The sequence below is a fragment of the Mesoplodon bidens genome, assembly GCF_964165515.1.
Source record: "Mesoplodon bidens genome assembly, chromosome: 18".
NCBI classification, from domain to species: domain Eukaryota; kingdom Metazoa; phylum Chordata; class Mammalia; order Artiodactyla; family Ziphiidae; genus Mesoplodon; species Mesoplodon bidens.
In genome coordinates, this window is record NC_138175.1 from 44888620 (window position 1) to 44916128 (window position 27509).

The 27509-nt window shown below is 50.1% G+C and overlaps 1 protein-coding gene across 3 annotated transcripts; it reads left to right on the forward strand.

The window, feature by feature from the left end:
• Positions 1-1071: 1071 nt before the first annotated feature.
• Positions 1072-13219, forward strand: MAG (myelin associated glycoprotein; the record flags this gene model as incomplete). 3 transcript variants are annotated; one of them, XM_081215598.1, is made up of 10 exons in its annotated part: positions 1072-1117; positions 1298-1666; positions 3074-3126; positions 3253-3370; positions 3457-3714; positions 4978-5238; positions 10223-10510; positions 10862-10958; positions 11963-12062; positions 13055-13219. In XM_081215598.1, the coding sequence occupies 10 exons, from the start codon at positions 1072-1074 to the stop codon at positions 13217-13219; spliced, it is 1755 nt and encodes a 584-aa protein (XP_081071724.1). The 3 variants fall into 3 exon arrangements, with proteins under 3 accessions (XP_081071724.1, XP_081071722.1, XP_081071723.1); XM_081215596.1 differs by having other exon boundaries at positions 3074-3370; XM_081215597.1 differs by having other exon boundaries at positions 3074-3370; positions 11963-12056.
• Positions 13220-27509: the final 14290 nt, after the last annotated feature.

Genomic DNA, 27509 nt, shown 5'->3' on the forward strand with positions numbered 1-27509 from the left:
CCCCCAGGATGAGGCACCCTCACCCTGAGGGAACAGGGCTCTTTTGTACCGGGCTCTCGCCTCTGGAGGGTGGGGACACCAGGGGCCATCTGTAGGGTGGGAGAGGGCGGCAGGAATTCACGCGGCATGTTGGGAATGCTGATGCTGTGAAACCCAGTCATTGATGGGGCTGGGTCCCTGCCTCCCACCCCCAGGCCTCAGCCGTGGGACATGTGCTCCCTCACCGCGTTCACTCCCCCTGCCTCCCCCCACCCCAAAGCTCTGCTACTCCCCTTTTCTTCCCGAGAGTTCTCCTCCATCGCAGCTCGCCTCGGGAGGTGACCACAGAGTAGCTTTGAGGCTGTGTGGGAGGGTCCCAAGCATCCATGGGCAACAGAGACCATGTGGGCAGCCTACAGGATCTACTCACAGTAGATCCTGAAAGTGGGACGGGGAGGGGCAGGGGACCCTCAGGCCCCCACCTCCTTGCACCTGTCTGACTCTTGTTCCAGGTTGGCCGGCTGACAGCTTCAGGTGGGACCAGAAGACATTCCCAACTCAGGGAGACGGAGGTGAGGGGGAGGGTTACAAATTCCCCTTCCTCCTGGCTTCCCCTGCTTCCTGACGCTGGTCCAAACTTGCCTCTATCCTTACTTTTTGGAGATCCCCAAGGGCAGGATGGTGATGAAGATAATTATTAGCACGTCACTACCACATAGAGTCAGGACAGTTTGGTGGTGAAATCTGCAGACCTGGACAGGCAGACAGGGCTTGAATCCTAGCTCTGCCACTTACCTGCTGTGTGGCCTCGGGCAAGTTACTCAACCTCTCTGGACCTCAGCTACAAAGTGAGGATAATCATTGCACCTACCTCAAAGAGATCAAATGAATCTGTACAGTAAAGTACTGGGGGTGGTTCATGGTTGATGCCCATAGATGTGTTTGTGATTATAAATAATAATAGCAGCAGTGGCTAACATCTGAACAGGCTGCTTCCTAAAGCCTTACTAGAAGCACCCTTTTCACTTCCCCTGGCCTTTAACCCTCTTCTCTCTTCTCCCCTATCCAGCTGTTGCTCACTTGCTGTACAAAATGATATTCCTCACGGCGCTGCCTCTGTTTTGGATCATGATTTCAGGTAATGCCTGGGGGTCTGGGGCTCCTGGGGTCTTGGCCCCTGAGCAGGCTGGGGTTGATTCTGTGGGACCCTGGACCCCGCCCCCGCCCCGCAGGGCAGTGGAAGGTGATGGGAGCAGGGGGGTTGGGGGCATCTGGGCAGGACATGTCCCTCAGCCTCAACGGTCCTGCTTGCCCACAGCCTCTCGCGGGGGTCACTGGGGGGCCTGGATGCCCTCGTCCATCTCGGCCTTCGAGGGCACGTGCGTCTCCATCCCCTGCCGCTTCGACTTCCCCGACGAGCTGCGGCCAGCTGTTGTGCACGGCGTCTGGTACTTCAATAGCCCCTACCCGAAAAACTACCCACCAGTGGTCTTCAAGTCACGCACCCAAGTCGTCCACGAGAGCTTCCAGGGCCGCAGCCGCCTCCTGGGGGACCTGGGCCTGCGCAACTGCACCCTTTTGCTCAGCAACCTCAGCCCCGAGCTGGGCGGCAAGTACTACTTCCGCGGGGACCTGGGGGGCTACAACCAGTACACCTTCTCCGAGCACAGCGTCCTGGACATCATCAGTGAGTTCCCAGGGGGTGTGCAGATGCCGTGGGGCTGGGGCCATGCAGGGGGCACAGGGGGAGCAGGAAGTCCTCCTGGCACCTTTCCAGGGATGTCTAGCTGGCAGGACCAGGGACTTGTTGGTTTGGCTGGGGGGAGGGGTGCAAACCCCCCTGCTCACACGGACCACACAGATGACTGAAACAGGCAAAGCAGGGCTCTCAGAGGAAAGCAGTGCTCTTACTCTTCCAGAAACACCTGGGGTAAAGGCAGGGGGCCCACGGGTTGGGGTCAGGCCTCTGGATTCCTATGTTAGCTGGGCTACTGAGGGCAAGTTACTTAACTTCTCTGGGTCTTGTTTTCCTCTTCTGTAAAATGGGGTTAAGAACAGCACTCAAAGTTCAATGAGGGAATAGTTGTCAAGTGGGCAAAGCAGTGCCTGGCACATGGCGCCCAGCTCTATCTAAGTCGTGCTGGGTGAGAATGCAGGGTCATTGCTGTCAAGCATTCTGAGTTTTCCATTTGTTTGTTTGTTTGTTTTGGGGTTTTTTTGGCTGTGCTACATGGCATGCGGGATCCTAGGGACCGAACCCGTGCCCCATGCAGTGGAAGCACAGAGTCCTAACCACTGAAACACCAGGGAATTCCCGAATTTTCAAAGGGAACTGTGTACTTTTCTATGTTCTTTCAACATCAGCTGCTGATTCAGATATTTTTTTAAAAAATACCCTAAATTTAGGTCAAATAAAATGCAGCTCTGGGCCAGTTTTGGCAATTAGAGTAGGGTCTACTGCTTCATTTCTGAGAGGCCCTGAGAGGCATGGAACCCTTAGACTCAGGTTTGCCATCAGCTCTGAGTCTATACGAGGAGCCAGATTACAGCCCTGATGCAGAAAGAGAGCCCCCCCTTCCGCTGCCAGGCACAGCCAGACAGCTCCAGGACACATCACATCACACACACACACACACACATACACACACACACGCACGTGGAAGGTAAACCAAAGCAAACATGGGAAGGAGAGAGGTTTCTTGAGGAATATAATGTAGTGTCCAGAGCACAGACGATGAAGCCAGAGTGACGGGGATGGAAGCTCAGTTTTACCCCATGCTAGCTGTGGCCTCAGTTTCCTCATCCGCAAAATGAGCAAAATAACATTACCCACTTTCTACTTTCGGCATGGCTGGAAGAACTGGCAAGTTACACACAGTAAAGTCCTCAGACCACTATATTGTTGTTGCCGTTATTATTACATCTGCGGTTGGATCTGTGGAGGGCTTCTGGGTGAAGGGTACCCAGGAGGAGAGAAGGTTGTAGGGAATTCTGCATCCAAGGATGGGGAGGGGACCGGGTACCAGGACTGGAGTCGGACAATGCAGGTGTCCGATGCTGTTTCCCTCACCCTCCATCTCCCCGTCTCACTTAGACACCCCCAACATCATGGTCCCCCCAGAGGTTGTGGCAGGCACAGAAGTGGAGGTCAGCTGCATGGTGCCTGACAACTGCCCCGAGCTGCACCCGGAGCTGAGCTGGCTGGGCCACGAGGGGCTCGGGGAGCCGGCTGTGCTGGGGCGGCTCCGCGAGGACGAGGGCACCTGGGTGCAGGTGTCGCTGCTGCATTTCGTGCCCACCAGGGAGGCCAACGGCCACCGGCTGGGCTGCCAGGCCTCCTTCCCCAACACCACCCTGCAGTTCGAGGGCTACGCCAGCCTGGACGTCAAGTGTGAGCCTGGGTGCGGGCCGGGGTGCGGGCAGGGGGCGGGGTCTGCGGCATGTGCCCGCTGACGTCCTGTGTCTCCGGCACCGCAGACCCCCCGGTGATCGTGGAGATGAACTCCTCGGTGGAGACCATCGAGGGCTCCCACGTCAGCCTGCTCTGTGGGGCCGACAGCAACCCGCCGCCGCTGCTGACCTGGATGCGGGACGGCACGGTGCTCCGGGAGGCGGTGACCGAGAGCCTGTCCCTGGAGCTGGACGAGGTGACGCCCGCGGAGGACGGCGTCTACGCCTGCCTGGCTGAGAACGCTTATGGCCAGGACAACCGCACCGTGGGGCTCAGCATCATGTGTGAGTCGCCGCCCCCGCCCGGGGCGGAGCTGGGGGCCCAGTGGGGGGGCGGTGGGCACCATGCCCGTGGTTGAGGTGGAGATGGAGAGGAGGTTGCGGGTTAAGGAGTTCCTTCGTTTTTCCCACGAGTCTCTGCACCACTGTCCTCGCTAGGACAAGATGGGAAGAGACAGGCAATCCCCGCCCCCCAGGAAAGCCTGTTAAATTCAGTTTCCTGCGGGTAGAGCTGGGCCTGGCTCCGGGAATCTGCATTTTAAAATGAGCCCCATTGCAGTTCTGATGGGAGGGCTGAGGAGAACCCAGGCCTCACCCAGCCCCTGAACATTATGGGGCCCCAGGGAGAGGGGGCCCGTCAGACAGGATTCTTAGCAAGGAGCCAAGGAGAGGTCATTCATTCATTCATTCATTCACAAATATTTATTGAGGCAAAGTGCCCAGGGCTGGGGATAATAAAAATAACAGCACCGGCCAACATTTACTCAGCAGTTTCTGAGTGCCGTCCACAAATACTCTTCCCCGGGGGCCTCCCCGCGGCTGGCTCCTACTCACCTCCTTCTAGGCTGACTGCAGCCCTCCCTCACCATCCTAGTTAAAACTGTGATGGGCCTTCCCTGGTGGCGCAGTGGTTGAGAGTCCGCCTGCCGATGCAGGGGACATGGGTTCGTGCCCCGGTCCGGGAGGATCCCACGTGTCGTGGAGCGGCTGGGCCCGTGAGCCATGGCCGCTGGGCCTGCGCGTCCAGAGCCTGTGCTCCGCAGTGGGAGAGGCCACAACGGTGAGAGGGCTGCGTACCGCAAAAAAAAAAAAAAAAAAAAAACCTGTCAACTACCCCGATTTTCCATCCCACCTTTAGTTTTCTGCAAAGCACTTATCCCCATCTTGCCAACTATATGTTTGATTTCCTTATATAACATCTGTCCACATGAGGAGGGATCTTCATCTCCTTTTTCAGGCTAAAACAGTGCTTGTCGCAGTTGGTTCTCAGTGACCCCTATGAGGTTGGGAATATTATTAAGCCCATTTTCCAGATAAGGAAAATGGGGCCCAGAGGGGTTTAGACATGGGTCCGCACACAGCTGGGAACGGGTAGAGCCGGGGTTCAAACACAAGCACTGTAGCTGCAGAGCCCCCGTCTTCGTAAACGAGACAGCCAGGCCTGGGGTTACCTGAGCCATCCTGAGCTGGTGTGCCCTGACTGGGGTGTCGGGGGTCACATTTGGGGGTGGGAGCTTCTGACCATCGGCCCCCTGTCCTGCCCCCCAGATGCACCCTGGAAGCCGACGGTGAACGGGACAGTGGTGGCCGTGGAGGGGGAGACAGTCTCCATCTTGTGCTCCACACAGAGCAACCCGGATCCTATTCTTACCATCTTCAAGGAGAAGCAGATTCTGGCCACGGTCATCTATGAGAGCGAGCTGCAGCTGGAGCTGCCTGCCGTCATGCCTGAGGATGATGGAGAGTACTGGTGCGTGGCCGAGAACCAGTACGGTCAGAGGGCCACCGCCTTCAACCTATCCGTGGAGTGTGAGTACTCCCCTGCATCCGCTGCCCCTGCTGAGGGCAGCCAGGCTTGATTCCTGCCCACCCACCCCTGTGGTAGACGGCTCAATGGGGGACACCCAGGTTACCGGGAGGTACCCATGCATCCCAACCAGGGGTCAGCTTCGCTCCAGCAGATGAGGATGAGGAAGCAAGGGAAGCGGAATCCATAGCAAGAAAATACAAGTCCCACCTGAGAATACGGTATCCCCACATCCTGGTGTGGGCTTTTGACCAAGGAGATTTCTGAATCCTGTGGCCACAGCCCCTTTGCGTTAACTAAAAGAATAACCACGACCTCTAACCCTTGTGGAGCATCGCTAGGCACCAAGCAATTTTGGAAGCTCTGTACAGGGACCCACTCTTTCGTTTTTGTTACATCCAATGAGGGAGGTTCTTTGACTGTCTCCAGTTTCCAGAGAAGGAAACTGAGGTCCTGAGAGGTTATGTCACTTGCCCAAACTCACACAGCCAGAAAACGGCAGAACTGAGATTCAAATACAGTGGTCTGGTTCCACTTTTCTGTACTGCCCATTGACCTCATCCTATGTTATGACATCAGAATACATTGATCAAGCCGTTGTTATGTGCACTGTGTGGCTCAGTGGGAGGTGGGGGTTAGGACCAAGAGGACACCAAGCGTATTAACAGATAATAGTACAGTCAGAGAGATGAGACGGATGCATATAAAAAGCTAACTGTCTTGGGAATGAAGCCCATTGTTCCACTGCCAACCAGAGCCCTTCCTAACCTTCTATGGACATCACCGCCCACACCCCACCCCCACCCCGGCCGTCACTCGGGTCATAGCTCCCAAGTCGCAGTTTCCACTCCCCCTCGTCCAGCAACTCCCTCTGGAATGTCACCTTCGTAGTTCCATTCCCCCTGCTTCCTCCCCAGCTCCAGCCTGGCCTCTGGCACTTGTCTCCAAATTATTCCACCTACAATGGTCCCTACCACACAAGCTTGCCAGAAGGTTTTGAGCACAGTCCGTATACTCAATATGGCATGTGGCTGTAGTCAGTAGGGACGGATTATTCCTGGAGTGCCATCTTCCAGGGCAAGGTGATGGCCACCACTGCCCTGCTAACCTTTCCTCTTTGGGCACCTTCCTTCCCAGTCTGTGCTCGCTCGCAGCATCCAACGTGATCATGCATATGGGTTGTGCGGGTACCCCGCCTACTCCATACATGCCCACCCTTCTGCCTCATGCTTTTTGCCGTTAAACCTATATCCCAAGCCAGGGGTTCTTAGGTGTAGAGTCAGAGAACCCCCTGAGAATCTGATGGAAACCTCTGATCATACACACACCTCCAGCTCACGAATGTTTTCAGTCACAGACCCTCCTGTATAATAAGAGTGGTGACAGCAAATGATCATTAAGGGCCTACTCTGGGCCAGGATTGCATCCCCAGCACGTGTTATTTTGCTGAGCCCTTGTGGTCGCCCCTTGAAGCAGCTACGTGTTATCGTCATCCCCTTTGAGGAGAAACTGAAGGTCAGAATTCCCCAAGGCCATGCAGCTGGAAGGCTGGCCAGTGCCAGGATTCTTCTGGACTCCTGTCTACCCAGTTCTTAAACCTCTGGCTGCTTCATCTCCCCTGCAGTGCTTGGTACCCAAGGTACTCAAGGCCTTCAATCTGCCGGAGGGGAGGAGCAGCTGTGCCTCCCACCCCACCCCTGCTGAGCCGGTCACTGGGCTCCAAGGCCTGTGTCGCTGTGCTTGCCCTCTGGGTGTCCGGCCTCAGGCCCCTCTCTGTCCCCAAAGTCTGCGTCCCCTAGCACCGGGGCTTCCGGGCTCGCTGACAATGGTGGGTGCTCCTGAGCGGGGCGGGGGCGGGGTGGGGTGCTGGGTCCCAGCACAGCGTGGGACCTGCAGGGCACTCACCTCACTGAGACCTTGTGATGACTAGAAGACTGGTTTCAGCCCTTTGCGCATATTGACCTATTTCATTCTCACAACAACGCGATTGGGGGCAGGGACTGCCCTTCCCCCGTTTAATAGGAGGAAACGGAAATGTTACTGGTGTCCAGCACCCGACAGAGCTGAACCGACCTGGGTCCGAATCCCAGCTCTGTCTCCATCTTGTGATGGAGATGTGCTGTGTGATCCCAGACGAGTGGCTTCACCTTTGCCGAGCCCCGATTCTCTTCTCTGAAAAACGGGTATGACAGTATCTTACGCTAAGGAAATTATGGTGAGCGCCCATAGTGCCCGACATGTCCCCTGTGCCCCGTAAGTCTTAGACATCCTCTTAGGTTCCCACTCATCTCTCCTTTGAACTCCTGGTTGGGTATCCGCCTGCCTTCCTGCTGCTAAGGCTTTGCTCACTTGCTTCCTCTGCTGGAATGGTTCGATCCCTGGGTGGAATGTTAAGCTTTCTTTTTTTCTTTTCTTTTCTTTTCTTTTTCCCACTGTATAGGGTCTTCGTTGCTGCACGGGCTTTCTCTAGTTGTGGCAAGTGGGGGCTACTCTTCGTTGTGGTGTGCAGGCTTCTCATTGCGGTGGCTTCTCTTGTTGCAGAGCGTGGGCTCTAGGCACACGGACTTCAGTAGTTGTGGCTCGCGGGCTCTAGAGCGCAGGCTCAGTAGCTGTGGTGCATGGGCTTAGTTGCTCTGTGGCATGTGGGATCTTCCTAGACCAGGGATCGATCCCGCGTCCCCTGCATTGGAAGGCAGATTCTTAACCACTTCACCACCAGAGAAGTCCCTAAGCTTTTTTTTTTTTTTTTTTTTTTTTTGCGGTACGCGGGCCTCTCACTGTTGTGGCCTCTCCCGTTGCGGAGCACAGTCTCCGGACGCGCAGGCTCAGGGGCCATGGCTCACGGGCCCAGCCGCTCCGTGGCATGTGGGATCTTCCCGGACCGGGGCGCGAACCCGTGTCCCCTGCATCGGCAGGCGGACTCGCAACCACTGCGCCACCAGGGAAGCACCCCTACGCTTTCTTTTCAACACACTCATATGCCCACTTCAAAACAGAGTCCTGTAGCCCCTTGCAAGTCAAGGACCATTACCCCTCTGTGCGCATATGAGAAGTCCATCTCGGAGGCCCAGGAAGCTGAGTGGCCTGATGAGGGCCACCAGCCAGTAGATGGCAGAGCTGAGACTCGAGCCAAAGCTGTCCCACCCCAAACTCCCCATCCTTTGTGGGACCTGGGGTTTATCTAGTAGGGTCAATCAGGGTTTCATAGGTCGCGAGGCTGCCGGAAATGCTGCAAAGATGCTGAGCACATGCAACAGGGTGTCAGCGTTCCCGCAACACTGTCACAACAGTACCAGCGGTGCAGTCTTGAATGAAAGGATTTTTAAAAAATTAATCACTGGGCCTCCCTGGTGGCGCAGTGGTTGAGAGTCCGCCTGCCGATGCAGGGGATACGGGTTCGTGCCCCGGTCCGGGAGGATCCCATATGCCGCGGAGCGGCTGGGCCCGTGAGCCATGGCCGCTGAGCCTGCGCATCCGGAGCCTGTGCTCCGCAACGGGAGAGGCCACAGCAGTGAGAGGCCCGCATACCGCAAAAAAAAAAAAAAAAAAAAAAAAAAAAAAAAATTAATCACTGTCCGTTCAGGTTTGTCATTACTAATTTACTCTGTGGTGTGTTAATTTGTTAATACCTCAGCAAGCATAGTGCGCATCTGCCTCAACAGAATTTGGAATATTTAACTGTTAATTTACTAGACGTAGAGATATGTAGACATTGAGGTTCCAAATGGAATGATCCCTATTGCAGATACATGGGTCATGTGACTCCCAGCTCCCTCGCTGTTACCTGCATATTGAAAATAAGTGGGGTAGGTGGGTCAAGGATCTTTTGCCCATGTGGAAGTGGGTTTTGCTCAGGGCTGAGAACCAGAGGTCAGTCTAGAGCAAGCAGAGGGGAGTGCCAGACTCTCCATGAGGCAAAGAGAACATACTTTAAAAAACAACTTTCAGTATTCTATTATAATTTCATATTTTGGAAAATGAAAGGAAAAAAAATACCAGTATCGTTTTTGTAATTTAAATGGCAGCAAAGCAAAGCTCAACAAAATGATCTTGGGTGGAGGGTGGTACCTGGTACCATGGGGAATCCTGTGACGCAGGGAGGGTCAGGATGCAGGGGGCTCCAGGGAGTGAGCAGGGGCATCTGTAGGATGGCCTGGAAGGGGACCTGGCTGAACGCAGTAGTTCATCCAGTAAGTCTTCCCAGAGCTCCTGCCGGGTGAAAGGGATGTTCTAGGGACTTCCCTGGCGGTCCAGTGGTTAAGAACCTGCGCTTCCACTGCAGGGGACTTGGGTTTGATCCCTGGTCAGGGAACTAAGATCCTGCATGTCGTGTGGTATGGCAGAAAAAAAAAGAAAGTCATGTTCTAAGTGTGGGGGACAGAGTGGAGACTGAGTAAGAGCCTGTCTCGATGGAAATACAAGACCAGCCACATCAGTGTATAACCCGGGTAGGGATAAGTGCTGGGGAGAAAACTCGAGTGAATGGTTAGTGAAGTGAGGTGCAACTTACATGGGGTGGTCAGAGAAATAGACATGGTCTGTGCAGAAGCTGCCTGGAGTGAGGGCATGAGTCTGGCAGGTGTCAGGGAAGTGTTCCCCGCGGAGGGAGAAACGCAAGACCCCCCCCCTCCCCCACCCCAGCTGTTGGAAAAAGCTCCACAAGTATGAGAAACAAGCAAGGAGGCTAGTGTGGCTGGAAGGGAATGAGCCAGGGCGACAGCAAGAGATTAGAGCGTGGGTAAGTCCTGCGGGGCCTTGCAGGCGAAGGCAAAGAATTGGGGTTTTATTCTAAGTGACACGGGGAGCAATTGGAGGGGGGGCTTTGGGCAGGCAGCACCGTGATCTGATTTATGTTTCACAGGGTAAGCAGAGTTAGGGAGGACGTAAAAGAGAGTGCAGAGGGGAACAGGCAGTCATCTCTGCGACAGCCAAGGAGCCCCCGAGGCCCTGTCTCTAGCCCGCGGGGTCTTGGTCTTGCCCCTGCAGTTGCCCCCGTGATCCTCCTGGAGTCCCACTGTGCGGCGGCCCGTGACACGGTGCAGTGCCTGTGCGTGGTAAAAGCCAACCCAGAGCCATCCGTGGCCTTCGAGCTGCCCTCGCGTAACGTGACCGTGAACGAGACGGAGCGCGAGTTCGTGTACTCGGAGCGCAGCGGCCTCCTGCTCACCAGCATCCTCACGCTGCGGGGCCAGGCCCAGGCCCCACCCCGGGTCATCTGCTCGTCCCACAACCTCTATGGCACCAAGAGCCTGGAGCTGCCCTTCCAGGGAGCCCGTGAGTGGTGTGGCCTGGGGCTGGGAGTCAAGGGACAGACAGGACCCCTGCTGGATCCAAGCTCCCCTCCCCAAGGCTGATCACCAGCCGCTGCGCGTGGGTCAGGCTGCGCAGTGGATCGGGTGGTAAAGATGCCCTTTCCAGCCAGTTAGGAGAGGCTGCCCCGAGCTTGCCTGTACCTTACCGGCCCCTCCAGCAACAAAGGCCTTCAGGCTAGCCAGTCAGTGCAAGGATATGCCAGCGGTGTAAATATTTTCCCTCTCACCCCTGCCCCAGCCTGTCTCCTAAGAACCCAGGTGTCTTCACTCCCACCAGCAGCCCTGAGGGCGCCTGGGTCTTCTCTTTCCTCAGATCGCCTGATGTGGGCCAAGATCGGGCCCGTGGGGGCGGTGGTTGCTTTTGCCATCCTAATTGCCATCATCTGCTACATCACCCAGACACGCAGAAAGTGAGTGGCCTTCGGGGCTGAGCTGCGGCGGGGTGGGGTGGCCTCCAAGGGCAGGGCAGGGGCAAGAGCAGTTGGAGGCTAGGGGTGGGCAAGGGAGGGCGGATTCTGCTCTGAGAATGTTCAGCTGGATGGAGGAGAGAGGGCCCTGGCTAACATGGGCCGCCGTGGTCGGGTCACGCATGCCAGCGCCTGGGCCGAGCACTTCTCACCAGTTAATACCTGTGCCCCGCATCCTGTGCTGTGGCCTCCTGCCACTCCAGTGTGATGGGGAGAGCCGGTACCCCTGGCTTGCAGCCAGAACATCAGTCACAGTTGGTTCCAGAAGCCCCAACGATTACACGTATCTGTGGTATCAAAAACGCTCCTCAGGGACTTCCCTGGTGGTCCAGTGGTTGGCACTTCACCTTCCAGGGCAGGGGGTGCGGGTTTGATCCCTGGTCGGGGAGCTGGGATCCCACTTGCCTCGTGGCCAAAAGACCAAGATGTAGAACAGAAGCAATATTATAACAAATTTAATGAAAAGACTTTAAAAATGGTCCACATCAAAGAAATCTTAAAAAAACAGAACAAAACAAAATGCTTCCCAGTCCCAAGCCACATCCACCTGCCACAAGTGCGCTGCTGTTATTTTTCTTCCTTGTGGTGCGCACACATCGGCTCTCCTGACAATGAATTAATCTCCCGCTCCACATCCTGGCGGCAAGGGGTTGCGGATAGCCCCAGAGCGAATGAGGAGAACCCAGAGCAGCCAGGCTGGGGTCCTGAAAGTGGCAGAGACCAGGGCCCGGGTGGCTCATCCTCAGCTGTGAAGCAGAGGAGGGGTGGGCAGTGGTGGACAGGAAGAGGCTGCCCACCAAAGGGGCTGGCTGCCCATCTTAGAGAGGCGGGTGGGAGCAGCTCTGGGGTCCCTTGGGCCAAACTCCTTAGGTAGATGGGGTTGCAGATAGAGAGGGGAGTGGGGGGACCTGGGGGTCCCACTGGAGCTGACATGTCTTGCCCCGCAGAAAGAATGTGACAGAGAGCCCCAGCTTCTCAGCAGGGGACGAACCCCCTGTCCTGTTCAGCAGTGACTTCCGCATCTCTGGGGTGCCGGAGAAATATGAGGTGAGACCTGAACCCTGTGGCACCAGGCTAGCTGGAGATCCTGTGTGCCAGGGACCCCGAGGGCCTGGTGGGGGCCTGGGAGACCCAGGGGCAGAGGGGGAGCTGGCCCCGCAGAAGGGAAGGAGGGGTCGTGTGGAGGGCTGGCTTGGCCCTGGGCTGGGAAGGGACGCTCAGGCTGAGACCTGGCGGGGGGCTCTGGAGCTTGGGGCCCAAGAGAAGCCCTCATCCACCCCGCCTGCGTCTATGACTGCATTTCCTTCTCCAATAGTCCAGAGAGCTCTCTACCCTGGAATGAGCACCCCAGGAGGTAGGTTCCGGGGGCCTCAGTGTGCCCACCTCTGGGCCCTTGTTGGGCCCTGGGGTTGGTGTGCATGTGTGTGCGTCCCCGTCAGGCGTCCAGGTTGGTCCTCACTTCAGTCTGGCCCTGCCCAGCACTCCTGGCCTTGTCTATTCTGTCCCATTGCTGTTCCTCTGTGTGTCTGTGGCCACTGTCCTGTGTGTGTGTGTGTGTGTGTGTGTGTGTGTCCAAAGGTGGGGGGCAGGGATGGAAAACGTGACAGGGAAGCCAAAGTTGCACCCGCAGGATCTCCCAGGTTGACGAGGGGCACCACACCAGACCCAAACATACTGAGTCAGGCATTTACAAAAATTGGGGAAGGTGGGCACCCGACCAGGTGGTTTTAATCTCAGAGCATGTTATGGACTGAATTGAGTGCCCCCCCCACCAAATTCCTATGTTGAAGAAGGCTTCCTGGAGACGTTGAATTTGTGGGCGACTTTCAGGCTTGGCAGCGAGGAGGTTGTTTTGCGTAGGGGCATCGGCACAGGCAACAGCTCCAGACGGGGACCGGGGACCGTGGGGCTGGCTGGGCTGGCGGTCCTTAAGGAAGGAGGCTCACACAGGACTCAGCTCTGGGGGGTGCAAGCGACTCCAGCCTTTGCATCTGGCAAGGGTGGAACAGGACCTTCTAATGGGTTGGTTCCCTTCATAGAGTGACAGGCGCCTGGGATCTGAGAGGAGGCTGCTGGGCCTTCGGGGGGAACCCCCAGAGCTGGACCTGAGCTATTCTCACTCGGACCTGGGAAAACGACCCACCAAGGACAGCTACACCCTGACGGAGGAGCTAGCCGAGTATGCTGAAATCCGCGTCAAGTGAGGGAGCCGGGGGCGGCCCGGATGGCCACCACCCCTTCAGGACCCTCACTGGCCCCCACTGGCTGTGGGCTCCCTTCCTCCCCAAAGTGGCGGGGGCTGGGGCAGGAAAGGGACGGGGCAGATGACAGTGAGGTCCTGGGGGCCTGGCCTCCCCCTCCTTCCCAGCTGCCCCCGCCCTGCCAGCGCCCCAGCTCCGCATTGTGGCTCCCCTGTAACCTCCTTTAACCTCATCTGTCTGGAGGGGAGCCCGTCTGTCCGTGTTATTTATTGCTACCCCTGCCTGGTCTCTTGTCCCCATATCTGGCCTCAGGGCCTGTACGGAGGAACCTGAAATAAACGCCCTGAAGCCAAACACCTGTCTAGATCCTGATGATTTCAGACCCGTCCTTGGGGACCCTGCCACACCCCGCTCCTTGCCCTTCCCTGGGTCCTCAGGGATCCTAGCCCTGAGCCCAGGCTAGCCGCCCGTAAGTTGCTTCCACTCTGAGCTGGCAGCTGTGGGCTTGCTCTGGTCCCCAGTAGGTCATGTTTGACGGCTGGGTGATTTCACATCACAGCCCTCATTCCTGCTCCTGCCACAGGTGGAGCAACTGACAGCCCCGGGCTTGCGCTTACACACTGCCACATCTCACTGACAGAGATGGTGGCTGCTTCTTCTGAAGGGGCCTGGCTCCTGATCTGCCACACTGCTCACCATTTCCTGTTGTCCCACACCTGGCTGGCTTCACTCACTGACATCCCCCCTGTACCCTGTGGGTCGCGGCGGGGGGGCCTCAGGTCTCAGTGTTTCCTGAGCCTGTGTCGGTTTGACCACCGTGCCTCATATTCATGCTGTACTCTGCAGCTTCTATCTTTTTTCTTTTCCTTAAAAAAAAAAAAAAATTATTTATTTATTTTGGCCATGCTGTGCGGCATGTGGGATCTTAGTTCCCTGACCAGGGATTGAACCTGTGCCTCCTGCAAGTGGAAGTGCAGAGTCCTAACCACTGGACCACCAGGGAATTCCCAGTCTTTCAAACTTCACTTGGTTCAAGAAATATCCATCAGGCATCAGGTGCGTATTGAAGCCCTTTAGGAAGCTCAGGCTATCCTGGGAAGGGACCTCCAGGACAGTCCTGTGAAGATGAGAACGCTGGGGCTCAGGCAAGCCAGGTGATTTTCCCAGGGTCCCAGAGCCAGGAAACGGTGTGGCCAGACCCTGGACTCAGGTCTTCTTGAATTTAAAGAAGGCCAGACTCACTGGCATGAACTGGTATCAACAGCTAACATTTTTGTTGAGCGCTTACTACGTGCCATGTGGTTCTACCTGGTTTATATGAATTCATCTCCATTTGCTTTCCCTAACAACTACGACAGTGGTTCTCCAAGTGGGGTGCCTGCACCAGCGGTAGCAGCCTCACCTGGGCACTTGTCAGAAAGGCAGATTCTCAGGCCCCACCCAGACTGCAGGAATCAAAACCTCTGGGCTGGGGCCCAGCAGACTGCGTTTTGATGTATCCTCCTGGTGACTCTGATGCATGACGTTGAGAATCTGGAGGAGGCGAGGCATAGAGGCTGCATCACTTCCTCGAGGTCCTCCAGCTGCAGCCCCGACTTGAGCCCCCAGGGCCTGGCTCTGGAGCCCCCCGCGCTGACCACTGTACGTCACTGCCGTTTCAGTGAGAAGCAGCGGGAGCTCATGGGTCTGAAGGTGCCGAGGGGGTGGTAAGAATAGAGCCACAGGGCTGAGGGCGATACCAGCGAGGTTCCTGGGGAAGGTGGTCCTGCCCTGGTTTTTGAAGAGGGCGGAGGATACAACAGAGGCCAAAGTCAAGGTCTAGAGGCAGAAATAACCAAACTGTGTTGGAAAGGAAGGTGACGAGGCCGCTTCGGCTGGAGTGGGATGTCCACGTGCATGAGAAAGGAAGAGAGGTGCGTGGTAACAGGGCTGTGGGCAGCGGGGCGGAACCCCACCCTGAGGCCTGCCCTTTCCTCACCGAGCTGGCAGTCATGCAGGGAGAAGGACATTAAATAAATGACCTCAGGCAGAACGCTTGGCTGCAAAGTGGGACCCCTGCTCCCAAGGAGAAGCACAGGGAAGGCTGGTAGAGCCTGGAATGGAAGTGTGACTTAGGGTCTCGGGGTTCGGGAGGCGTCCCTATGGAAGGAAAGTCACTCAGGGGCGCCCTGTGTGAAGGCCCCAAGTGGGAATGTGTTTGGCAAAGTTCCAGGACCTGAAACAAGGCTGGAGTGGTCAGAGAGGGTGGCAGAGAACAGCAGGGGCTTCATAGCAGCCACACTAGACATTTCGACCAGAGCTCCTGCGCACGTGCAGGGGCCCCGCCCTGACACACCTGTCCCCCGACAACAGGCCCTGGCTCCAGCAGGTCTGGCCTGGGAGGAATGACCCTAAGGACTTCACCCTGAGAGGCGGAGGAGTGTCAATAATCAGGGACGTACAGTCAGAGTAACCCTGTGCTGCCCGCGGTGCAGCCTGAGCGCCGCCCGGGTGAGCTGGGTGTCCCCAGGAGGGGTGTGGAGCGACGTTTACATGAATAGTCATGCTTTATTTAGTCTGTATCAGAGCAAAAGGAAGGCAGCATACCAAACATGATTTTTTGTTTTTTGATGAAAGCTTAGGATGAGGCTGAGTTTAAAAACCAATCAAGTGTATTGATTTAAAGAAATGTATGAAATAAAAGTGTTTCAGGTGGTTCACAGACAGGATAAAAGTCCTGAAGGTCACAGGCAAACCTTTAAAGTTTGGAAAGCAGTGATGTGATCTGACACAAAGACCATCTCGTAGGAGGGACTAACGTTCAGTGATGACCCACAATTCAGCTATCACACTCCGCCCAGCACCTGGACCCCCCAGAATTCATCCGCTCTGTCCACACGTGGTTACTGAGCACCTACCCTGTGCCAAGCCAGTGCTGGGCTCTAGGGATGCCGCACTGACCAAAAGAACCACGCTCTGACCTGGTGGAGCTGACATCCTGTGGAAGAGATAGACAAAGACCAGGTAAACACGTGGTCAGATAGTGAGTGTGCTAAGAAGGAAACTAAGAGAGATAGAAGGACAGTGTGCTCACAAAGCTGCCGATTTAGAAAGCGGTCATCTGAGTAGAGACCAGAAGGAAGATAGGGAGGGAGCTCTGTCGATTTCTGAGGAATGTGGGTCCAGGGAAAGCCAAGATCAGGTACAAATGCCTAGAGTGGGAATGTACTTGTTATGTTCATGGAATGAGAAGGAAACCAGTGTGCGTGGAGTGGGATGTAGGAGCCAGAGTGGTTGCCCAAGGGAGCCCGATCACAGAGGGTGCTTTAGGTCACAGTCAGGATTCAGGGTTTTACTCTGAATGACCTGGGGAGCTGCTGGAGAGTTATATGCAGAGGAACGTTATGGAGGGGCTGGAGGTTTCAGAGACCCTGCTGGCAGCTGTGTGGACAGTGAATGCAGGGGATCAGCGGATGCAGGCAAGGGGCTCAGGAGGCCACGGCTCTTGTACAAGAGAGAGGAGAAGTGGAGATGTGAGAGGGAAGAGCATCAGGACCTATTCTAGAGGGGGAGCTTATGGGACTGGCTGGTACAGAGGGGAAGGAAGAGAGGAGTCTGAGATGCTTAGATGCTTAGATCTAAGGCCACTTCCTTGCATGCTGGAGAGGTCGAAAGGAACTAACTTGGTGGAGAACACAGCATGCTCTGCTCAGCACGTTCAAAGACAGGCAAGGCTGATGGGACCCCTCCCTGGGGACGTTTCAAGCTGAGGAAGAGTCAGTCAGAATGACTCAGAGGGACGGGGACACGTGCAAGAGAAGAGGTCTGGCTGCACTGGAATAGAGGCGAACAGGTCTCACAGTTGCAGCTGTCGGGAGGGATGGGCCACCCGATGCAGGAGGGAGGATGGCCAGGCACCAAGCATGACAACATGGACCACTTTGTCCCTCGCCTCCCTCCAACATCCTGGGTCGCTCCTGGCCGAGAAGAGCCATTCCTGGTCGCCCCCCCACGCTGTCCTGAGGACCAGTGCCTGGGGTGGGCGGCTCCATTATCCCCATCAATGAAAGGGCTCCAGGCCATGCTGGCTACTCCAAGTCTCCTCCTCTGCGGTGGGTTGGGCGGGGGGGACTCACAACTCTTCCCGGGAGGATCCAAGCCTCCTCCTTTCCCCACCTTCCTCACTCTCAGTTCCCGTCTGCTCCCTGGAGGGGAGGTGACAACCTCAGCTCATGGGCAGGGCAGCAGCCGAAGAGAAGACCGCTCCCCCCACCCCCTCCCATCCCCAGAGCTTGGTCTGCCTGGAACATCTTCGCTGGAGAGCAGGAGGGGAACCACTGTTTTATCTCAAAGGGCCTCTCTGTCAAACTCAGTCTGGAATCGAGCAGCCAAAGGTATGTGACGTGATGTCACCATGAAGTATTGGTCAAACCGAGCAAGGGACTGTTGGTAATAATGACAGCTGACTTTTACAGAGTGCTCATTTCATGACGGCCATCCTGCAAAGCGTTTTACATGCTTGCAGTTGCTCGTGGCACACTCAGGAAGTCAGAACCGCCAGTGTCTGCATCATCCTTAGAGGGGAAACTGAGGGAGGTCACAGCTGACAGATGGCAGGACAGGGATTTGAGCCCAGGTCTGTTTACCAGGTGCTTGTCATTCATATGCAGCTGAGTGCAGCACGTGTGTGACCTCACTAACCCTGTGAGAAAGGCACTGTCATCCCCATCTTTCAGCCTGGACAGTGGGCTCAGAGGGGGCACACAGCTAGGTGTGGAAGGCAACCCAGGCCTCACAGTGATGCTCCCAGGTGCTTGGCTCCACTGCTTCCAGGGCAGGGTGGGGACAGCCAAGCCAAGTGACCCAAAACAGAGACCATCTACCTCTTTGGAGGGAAAGATGTGAAGGGCACCAGAGCTACATTCTCAGGAGTCCTGCTTCCCCACCCTTTCCTCCTCCATGTGGCCCTTGGCCTCCAGAAATCAAGGCACGTCCATGAACCCCCTGCTCAATTTCCTCCTGTGGCAGGACCATCAGCAATGCCTGGAACTGTGCCAGCAGAGGCCTCAGACGCTCCTTCTAGGCAGTGAGCAGGACTGTGGGTCCCCAGTGGGTCCCAGAAGACTTTTGGGATCTTGTCCTTTGGCCTGGGAGTCCCCCATTGAGATCACTGGGGTTTGGGGTTTTTTTAAACTTTTTATTTTGAAATAACTATAGACTTACAGGAAGTGACAAAGATAGAAGAGAGAAGTCTGGCGAGCGCTGTGTTGAGTTTCCTCCCATGGTTACTTGTTACATAATTATGTTTAGTACAACCTGTGTGTAGTTCTAAGTCCTTTTATCTCTTGTCTAGATGTATGTAACTCTGTAGTCAAGATACAGAATTATTCCATTACCGCAAAGATCACCCTTGTAGTCACATCCACTTCCCTTTCCTCTATTGTCTCTAACCCCTGGCAACCAGTAATCTGTTCTCCATCTCTACCTTTTTGTCATTTCAAGAATATTACATAAAAGGAATCATATGGTACATGACCCTTTAGGACTGGGGTTTTTTGTAACTCAGTAAAATGCCCTTCAGAATTTTCCAAGTTGCTGCCTGTTCAATACTTCATTCCATTGCTACACAGTACTCCACGGTATGGATGTATCACAACTGTTGAAACATTTAACTATTGAGGCATGTGTAGGTTGTTTCCAGTCTGGGCCTATTACAAATAAAGCTGCTATGAACAACCGTGTACAGGCTTTGGTGTGGACATAAATTTTCATTTCTTAGGCATCAATGCCTAGAAGTGCAATTGCTGAGTCATTCGGTAGGAATATTTCATTTGTTTTTCAAGAAAATTACAAACTATTTTCCAGAGTGGCTGTACCATTTTACATTCCCACCAGCCATGCATGAATGATCCAGTTTCACTGCATCCTCACCAGCATTTGATATTGTTATTATTTTTTATTTTAGCCATTTCGTTGGTATGCAGTGATTTGTATGGTCTTGATTTGCATTTCACTAATGGCTAGTGGAGCTGAGCATATCTGTTCACGGGCTTATTTGCCATCTGTGTATACTCTTCGGTGAAATGTCTTTTCTTGTCTTTTGCCCATTTTCTAATTGGCCATACAATCCACCTACTTAAAGTGTACCCTTGGGCTTCCCTGGTGGCGCAGTGGTTGAGAGTCCGCCTGCCGATGCAGGGGTCATGGGTTCGTGCCCCGGTCCGGGAAGATCCCACGTGCCACGGAGCGGCTGGGCCCGTGAGCCATGGACGCTGAGCCTGCACGTCCGGAGCCTGTGCTCTGCAATGGGAGAAGCCACAACGGTGAGAGGCCCGCGTACAGAAAAAAAAAAAAAAAAAAGTGTACCCTTTAATGGTTTTAAGTATATTCACAGCGTTGCACCACCATCACCACAGTCAATTTTAGAACATCTCATCACCCCAGAGAAACCCGAGCCCATCAGCAGTCACTCCTTGTTTCCTCTTGACACCGCTACCCCAGCCCTAGGCAACAACTAAATCTACTTTCTGTCTCTACAGATTTTCTTTTCCTGGACATTTCATAGAAATGGAATCATACAATTTGTGACTTTTCGTGATTGGCTTCTTTCACTTAATGTTTTCAAGTTCATCATTTTGCAGGATCTCTACAGTACTTCATTTCTTTTTACTGCCAAATAATATTTCGTTGTATGGATACACCATATCTTCTTTATTCGTTCATCACTTGATAGACATCTGGGTTGTTCCCATTTTTTTGGCTTTTATGAATAATGTGCTATGAACATTTGTGTTCAAATTTCTGGGTGGGTGTGTTTTCATTTCTCTTGGGTATATACCCTAGGAGTGGAATCACAGAGGTAGATGGGAATTCTATGTTTAACATTTGGAGAAACTGTCTTGAGACTGTTTTTCAAAGTGGCTGGTCAATTTTACATTCCCACTAGCAATGTATAAAAGATTCCATTACTACACATCCTTTCCAGCATTTGCTATTACCACTATTTTTTAATTTTAGCTAATAGGTGTGTAGGAGTGATAGCTCATTGTGATCTTAACTGGCATTCCTCTAAAGGTTAATGACGTTGAACATCTTTTTATTGGATTACTTTTTAAATTTTATTTATTTATTTATTATTTGTTTTGGCTGTGCCGGGTCTTAGTTGCGACACTCGGGATCTTTGTTGAGGCATGCAGATTTCTTACTTGCGGCATGCATGCGGCATCTATTTCACAGACCAGGGATCGAACCCAGACCCCCTGCATTGGGAGCACAGAGTCTTACCCACTGGACCACCAGGGAAGTCCCTATGTGATTATTTTCCATCCATATAGCGTCTCCAGTGAAATATCTCTTCATGCGTTTTACCCACCTCTTTTTTTTTTTTGCCCATCTTTTTTTTTTTTTTTTTTTTTAGGCGGTACGTGGGCCTCTCACTGTTGTGGCCTCTCCCGTTGCGGAGCACGGGCTCTGGACGTGCAGGCTCAGCGGCCATGGCTCACGGGCCCAGCCGCTCCGCGGCATGTGGGATCTTCCCAGACCGGGGCACGAACCCGTGTCCCCTGCATCGGCAGGCGGACTCTCAACCACGGCGCCACCAGGAAAGCCCTATTTTTTTCTTTTCTAAAATTAATTAATTAATTAGGCCGCCTTGGGTCTTTGTTGCTGCTCGCGGGCTTTCTCTAGTTGCGGCGAGCGGGGGCTACTCTTCGTTGTGGTGCGCGGGCTTCTCATTGCGATGGCTTCTCTTGTCGCGGAGCACGGGCTGTAGGTGTGCCGGCTTCAGTAGTTGTGGCTCGCAGGCTCTAGAGCACAGGCTCACTAGTTGTGGCCCACGGGTTTAGTTGCTCCGCGGCATGTGGGATCTTCCCGTGTCCCTTGCATTGGCAGGCAGATTCTTAACCACTGCGCCACCGGAGAAATCCCTACATATTCATTCTAGATATGAATTCTTTGTCAGATAAGTGGCTTGCAAATATTTTCTCCCAGTTTATGTTTGTCCTTTCATTCTCTTAGAAAACTCTTTCCCAGAGCCGAAAAAATTAATTTTGGAGTCTAGTTTATTGAGTTTTAGGGGTCATGCTTTTGATCTCATGTCTAAGAACTCTTCATCATCCCCTATGTACCCCAAATTTTCTCCTATGTTATCTTCTAAAAGTTTTATAGTTTAATGTTTCACATGCGAGTCTATGATCCACTTTGAGTTAATTTTTGTATGAAGTATGAGGTTTAGGTTGAGGTTCATGTTTTGCCTATGGCTATCCAATTGTTCTACCACCCTTTGTTGAAAAGACTATATTTCCTCCATTGAATCATTTTTTGCTCTTTTACCCAATATCCGTTGGTTATTCTTGTGTAGGGCTATTCCTGGGTCCTCTTATCTGTCCAATTGATCGACATGTTTATCCCCCCACCAATACCACACAGTTTTGACTATTGTATATTCCTTTATAATAAGCCTTAAATCAGGTAGAGTGATTCCTCTCCCTTTGTTCTTCTTTTTCAGAAATGTTTTCTATTCTAGTTCATTTTCTTTCTGTATAAACTTTAGAATAATCTTGTCTATATCTACAAAAAACCTTGCTGGGATTTTGATAGTAAGTGCATTAAATCTGTATATCAGTTTGGGGAAAATTGACATCTTTACTATGTTTAGTCTTCTAATTCATGAACATGGTATTTATTGAAGAAGTCTTCTTTGATTTTTTTCAGCAGTGTTTTGTAGTTTCAGGATACAAGTCTTACATATGTTTTGTTAGATTTATGACACCTAAGTGTTTCTTTTTTTAAGCCATTGGAAATAGAATTATATTTTAAATTTCAGCTTCCACATATGCATTATTAATATAAAGAAATGTGACTAATTTTTGTGTTCATCTTGTATTCTGCAACCTTGCTGAATTCACTAATTAGTTTTAGAATTTTTTTTGTAGGTTCCTTGAGATTTTCTACATAGACCATTATGTTATCTGTAAATAGGTTTTATTTCTTTCTTTCAGATCTATATGCCTTTTATTGCTTTTCTTTGTCTTATTATGCTGTCTAGATCTTCCAGTATTATACTGAGTAGGAGTGATTGAGAGTGGACATCCTTGCCTTGTTCCCAAGCTTAGAGGAGAAAGTATTAACACTGCTAAGTGTTAAATATGTTAGCTGTATTTTTCGTAGGTCAGTTGTAGGTAGTCAAGTTGAGAAGTTTCTATTCTTAGTTTTCAGAGAGTTTATCATAAAAGGGTGGTGAATTTTGTCAAATGCTTTTTCTGCAACAATTTAATGATCATGTGATTTTTCTTCTTTGTCCCATTAATGTGAGATTACATTGATTGATTTTCGAATATTGAACCAGACTTGCATACCTGGAATAATCCCCGCTTGGTTATAGTTGTATAGTTCTTTTTATATGTTGCTGAATTCTATCTGCTAATATTTTGTTAAGGACTTCTGCATCCATTTTCATGAGGAATATTGGTCTGTAGTTTTCCTTTTTGTACCATCTTTGTCTTTTTTGCTTTGGTTTGGTTTCAGGGTAATACTGGCTTCATAGAATGAGTTGGGAAGCATTCCCTGTAATATTTTCTACATAATAGATTATGTAGAATTGGTGTTAATTCTTCTTTAAATGTTGGGTAGAATTCTCCAGTAAAAACCATATTGGCCTGAACATTTCTCTTTCATGTTTTAAATTACCTTAGTAGTTATAAGGCTATTCAAATTATCTGATTTATATTGATTGAGTTGTGGTAGTTTGTACTTTTTGAGGAATTGATCTATTTAGTCTAAGTGGCCAAATTTATGTGTATAGAGTTTTCCATAGTATTCCTTATTATCTTTTTGATGTCTGCAGGATATGTACTTATATCCTCTGTTGCACTCTTGATATTAGCAATTTCTCTCTTTCTATTTGTCAGTCTTGCTAAAGATTTGTCAATTTTATTGATCTTCTCAGTGAACCAGGTATTTTATTTCCTCTATTATTTTTCTGTTTCAGTTTCATTGATTTCTGCCTTTATATTTATTATTTCCTTCCTTATGCCTGCTTTTTGCTCTTATTTGTCTAGTTTCTAGAGCTGGAATCTTATATTATTGATTTGAGAGTTACTTTTTTTTTTTTTTTTTTTGACTTGCACAACCTTCTTTCCCCAACCAGAGATTTAACCAGGACCCTCGGCAGTGAAATCACCGAGTCCTAACCACTGGACTGCCAGGGAACTCCCAAGACTTACTTTTTTTAATGTAAGCACTCAGTGCTATAAATTTCCCCCTTGTATTTTAGTTGTGTCCCCCCAAATTTGATAAGTTCTATTTTCATGTTCTTTCAGCTCAATGTATTATTAAATTTCCCTTGAGATTTCCCCTTTGACCCATAGATTATTTAGAAGTGTGCTGTTTGGTTTTCAAGTGTTTGGAGATGTTTCTGTTATTGATTTCTAGTTTGATTCCATTGTAGTTAGAGAATATACTCTATGTGATTTCAATTATTTCCAAATTTTTGAGGCTTGTTTTATGGCCCTAAATTTGGTTTATCTTGGTATACGTTCTGTGGGCGCCTGAAAAGAATGTGTATTATGTTGTTTGGGGTGGAGTGTTCTATGAATGTCAGTTAGATATTGTTGGTTGATGGTGTCGTTGAGTTCTTATATATCCTTGCTGCTTTTCTGTCTAGTTTTTCTATCAGTTGTTGAGGGTGGGTGTTGAATTTTCCAACTGTAATTGTGGATTTGCCTGTTTCTTCTTTCACTTCTGTTGGATTTTGCCTCACACATTTTGTAGGTCTGCTCTTTGGTACTTACACATTTAGATTGCTATGTCTTCTTGATGGATCGACCCTTTCCTTATTATAACATATCCCTCTCCGGCTTTGGTCATTTTCTTTGTTCTGAAATCCACTTTTCTATTATTATTATAGCCACTCCTACTTTCTTTTTAAAACTGAGGTATAATCAACATATCACATTATATTGGTTTCAGGTGTATAACATAATGATTTGGTATTTGTATTTAGTGCAAAACCATCCCCACAATAAGTCTAGTTAACATCCATCACCATACATAGTTACAGAATTAATTTTTCTTGTGATGAGAACTTTTAAGATCTACTCCCTTAGCAACTGTCAAATATACAGTACAGTATTAGTAACCATAGTCGCCATGCTGTGCATTACACCCCTAGGATTTATTTATTTTATAACAAGAATTTTGCACATTTTGCCCACCTTCCCGCATTTTACCCAGCCCACACTCCCTGCCTCTGGCAACCACCAATCTGTTCTTTGTATCTATGAGTCAATTTTCATTTTTTTAAAAGGTTCTACATGTAAGTGAGACCATATGGTATTTGTCTTTCTCTGTCTGACTTATTTCACTTAGCATAGTTCCCTCCAGTCCCATCCATGTGGTAGCAAACGGCAAGATATCCTTCTTTTATGGCTGAATAATATTCTTTTTTTAAAAAAACATCTTTATTGGAGTATAATTGCTTTACAATGGTGTGTTAGTTTCTGCTTTATAACGAAGTGAATCAGCTATACATATACATATATCCCCATATCTCTTCCCTCTTGCATCTCCCTCCCTCCCACCCTCCCTATCCCACCCCTCTAGGTGGTCACAAAGCACCGAGCTGATCTCCCTGTGCTATGCGACTGCTTCCCACTAGCTATCTATTTTACATTTGGTAGTGTATATATGTCCATGCCACTCTCTCACTTTGTCCCAGCTTACCCTTCCCCCTCCCTGTGTCCTCAAGTCCATTCTCTAGTAGGTCTGCGACTTTATTCCCGTCCTGACCCTAGGTTCCTCATAACCATTTTTATTTAGTTAGTTAGTTATTCTTTTTTCTTTTTTTTTAGAGTCCATATATATATGTGTTAGCATACGGTATTTGTTTTTCTCTTTCTGACTTACTTCACTCTGTATGACAGACTCTAGGTCCATCCACCTCACTACAAATAACTCAATTTTGTTTCTTTTTATGGCTGAGTAATATTCCATTGTATATATGTCCCACATCTTCTTTATCCATTCATCTGATGATGGACACTTAGGTTGCTTCCATGTCCTGGCTATTGTAAATAGAGCTGCAATGAACATTGTGGTACATGACTCTTTTTGAATTATGGTTTTCTCAGGGTATGTGCCCAGTAGTGGGATTGCTCGGTCGTATGGTAGTTCTATTTTTAGTTTTTTAAGGAAACTGCATACTGTTCTCCATAGTGGCTGTATCAACTTACATTCCCACCAACAGTGCAAGAGGGTTCCCTTTTCTCCACACCCTCTCCAGCATTTATTGTTTGTAGATTTTTTGATGATGGCCATTCTAACCGGTGTGAGGTGATACCTCATTGTAGTTTTGATTTGCATTTCTCTAATGACTAGTGATGTTGCGAATCCTTTCATGTGTTTGTTGGGAATCTGTATATCTTCTTTGGAGAAATGTCTGTTTAGGTCTTCTGGCCATTTTTGGATTGGGTTGTTTGTTTTTTGATATTGAGCTGCATGAGCTGCTTGTAAATTTTGGAGATTAATCTTTTGTCAGTTGCTTCATTTGCAAATATGTTCTCCCATTCTGAGGGTTGTCTTTTCATCTTGTTTATGGTTTCCTTTGCTGTGCAAAAGCTTTTAAGTTTCATTAGGTCCTATTTGTTTATTTTTGTTTTTATTTCCATTTCTCTAGGAGGTGAGTCAAAAAGGATCTTGCTGTGATTTATGTCATAGAGTGTTCTGCCTATGTTTTCCTCTAAGAGTTTGATAGTGTCTAACCTCACATTTAGGTCTTTAATCCATTTTGAGTTTATTTTTGTGTATGGTGTTACAGAGTGTTCTAATTTCATTTTTACATGTAGCTGTCCAGTTTTCCCAGCACCACTTATTGAGGAGGCTGTCTTTTCTCCATTGTATATTCTTGCCTCCTTTATCAAAGATAAGGTGACCATATGTGCATGGGTTTATCTCTGGGCTTTCTATCCTGTTCCATTGATCTATATTTCTGTTTTTGTGCCAGTACTGTACTGTTTTGATTACTGTAGCTTTGTAGTATAGTTTGAAGTCAGGGAGCCTGATTCCTCCAGCTCCGTTTTTCTTTCTCAAGATTGCTTTGGCTATTCGGGGTCTTTTGTGTTTCCATACAAATTATGAAAGTTTTTGTTCTATTTCTGTTTAAAATGTCAGTTGTAGTTTGATAGGGATTGCATTGAATATGTAGATTGCTTTGGGTAGTATAGTCATTTTCACAATGTTGATTCTTCCAATCCAAGAACATGGTATATCTCTCCATCTGTTTGTATCATCTTTAATTTCTTTCATCAGTGTCTTATAATTTTCTGCATACAGGTCTTTTGTTTCCTTAGGTAGGTTTATTCCTACCTAAGGTATTTTATTCTTTTTGTTGAAATGGTAAATGGGAGTGCTTCCTTAATTTCTCTTTCAGATTTTTCATTAGTGTATAGGAATGCAAGAGATTTCTGTGGATTAATTTTGTATCCTGCTACTTCAACAAATTCATTGATTAGCTCTAATAGTTTTCTGGTAGCATCTTTAGGATTCTCTATGTATAGTATCATGTCATCTGCAAACAGTGACAGCTTTACTTCTTCTTTTCTGATTTGGATTCCCTTTATCTCTTTTTCTTCTCTGATTGCTGCGGCTAAAACTTCCAAAACAATGTTGAATAATAGTGGTGAGAGTGGGCAACCTTGTCTTGTTCTTGATCTTAGTGGAAATGGTTTCAGTTTTTCACCATTGAGGACAATGTTGGCTGTGGGTTTGTCATATATGGCCTTTATTATGTTGAGATAGGTTCCCTCTGTGCCTACTTTCTGGAGAGTTTTTCTGATAAATGGGTGTTGAATTTTGTCAAAAGCTTTTTCTGTATCTATTGAGACGATCATATGGTTTTTATTCTTCAATTTGTTAATATGGTGTATCACGTTGATTGATTTGTGTATATTGAAGAATCCTTGCATTCCTGGAATAAACCCCACTTGATCATGGTGTATGATCCTCTCAATATGCTGTTGGATTCTGTTGCTAGTATTTTGTTGAGGATTTTTGCATCTATGTTCATCAGTGATATTGGCCTGTAGTTTTCTTTCTTTGTGACATCTTTGTCTGGTTTTGGTATCAGGGTGATTGATGGTGACCTCATAGAATGAGTTTGTGAGTGTTCCTCCCTCTGCTATATTTTGGAAGAAGGATGGGTGTTAGCTCTTCTCTAAATGTTTGATAGAATTCGCCTGTGAAGCCATCTGGTCCTGGACTTGTTTGTTGGAAGATTTTTAATCACAGTTTCAATTTCAGTGCTTGTGATTAGTCTGTT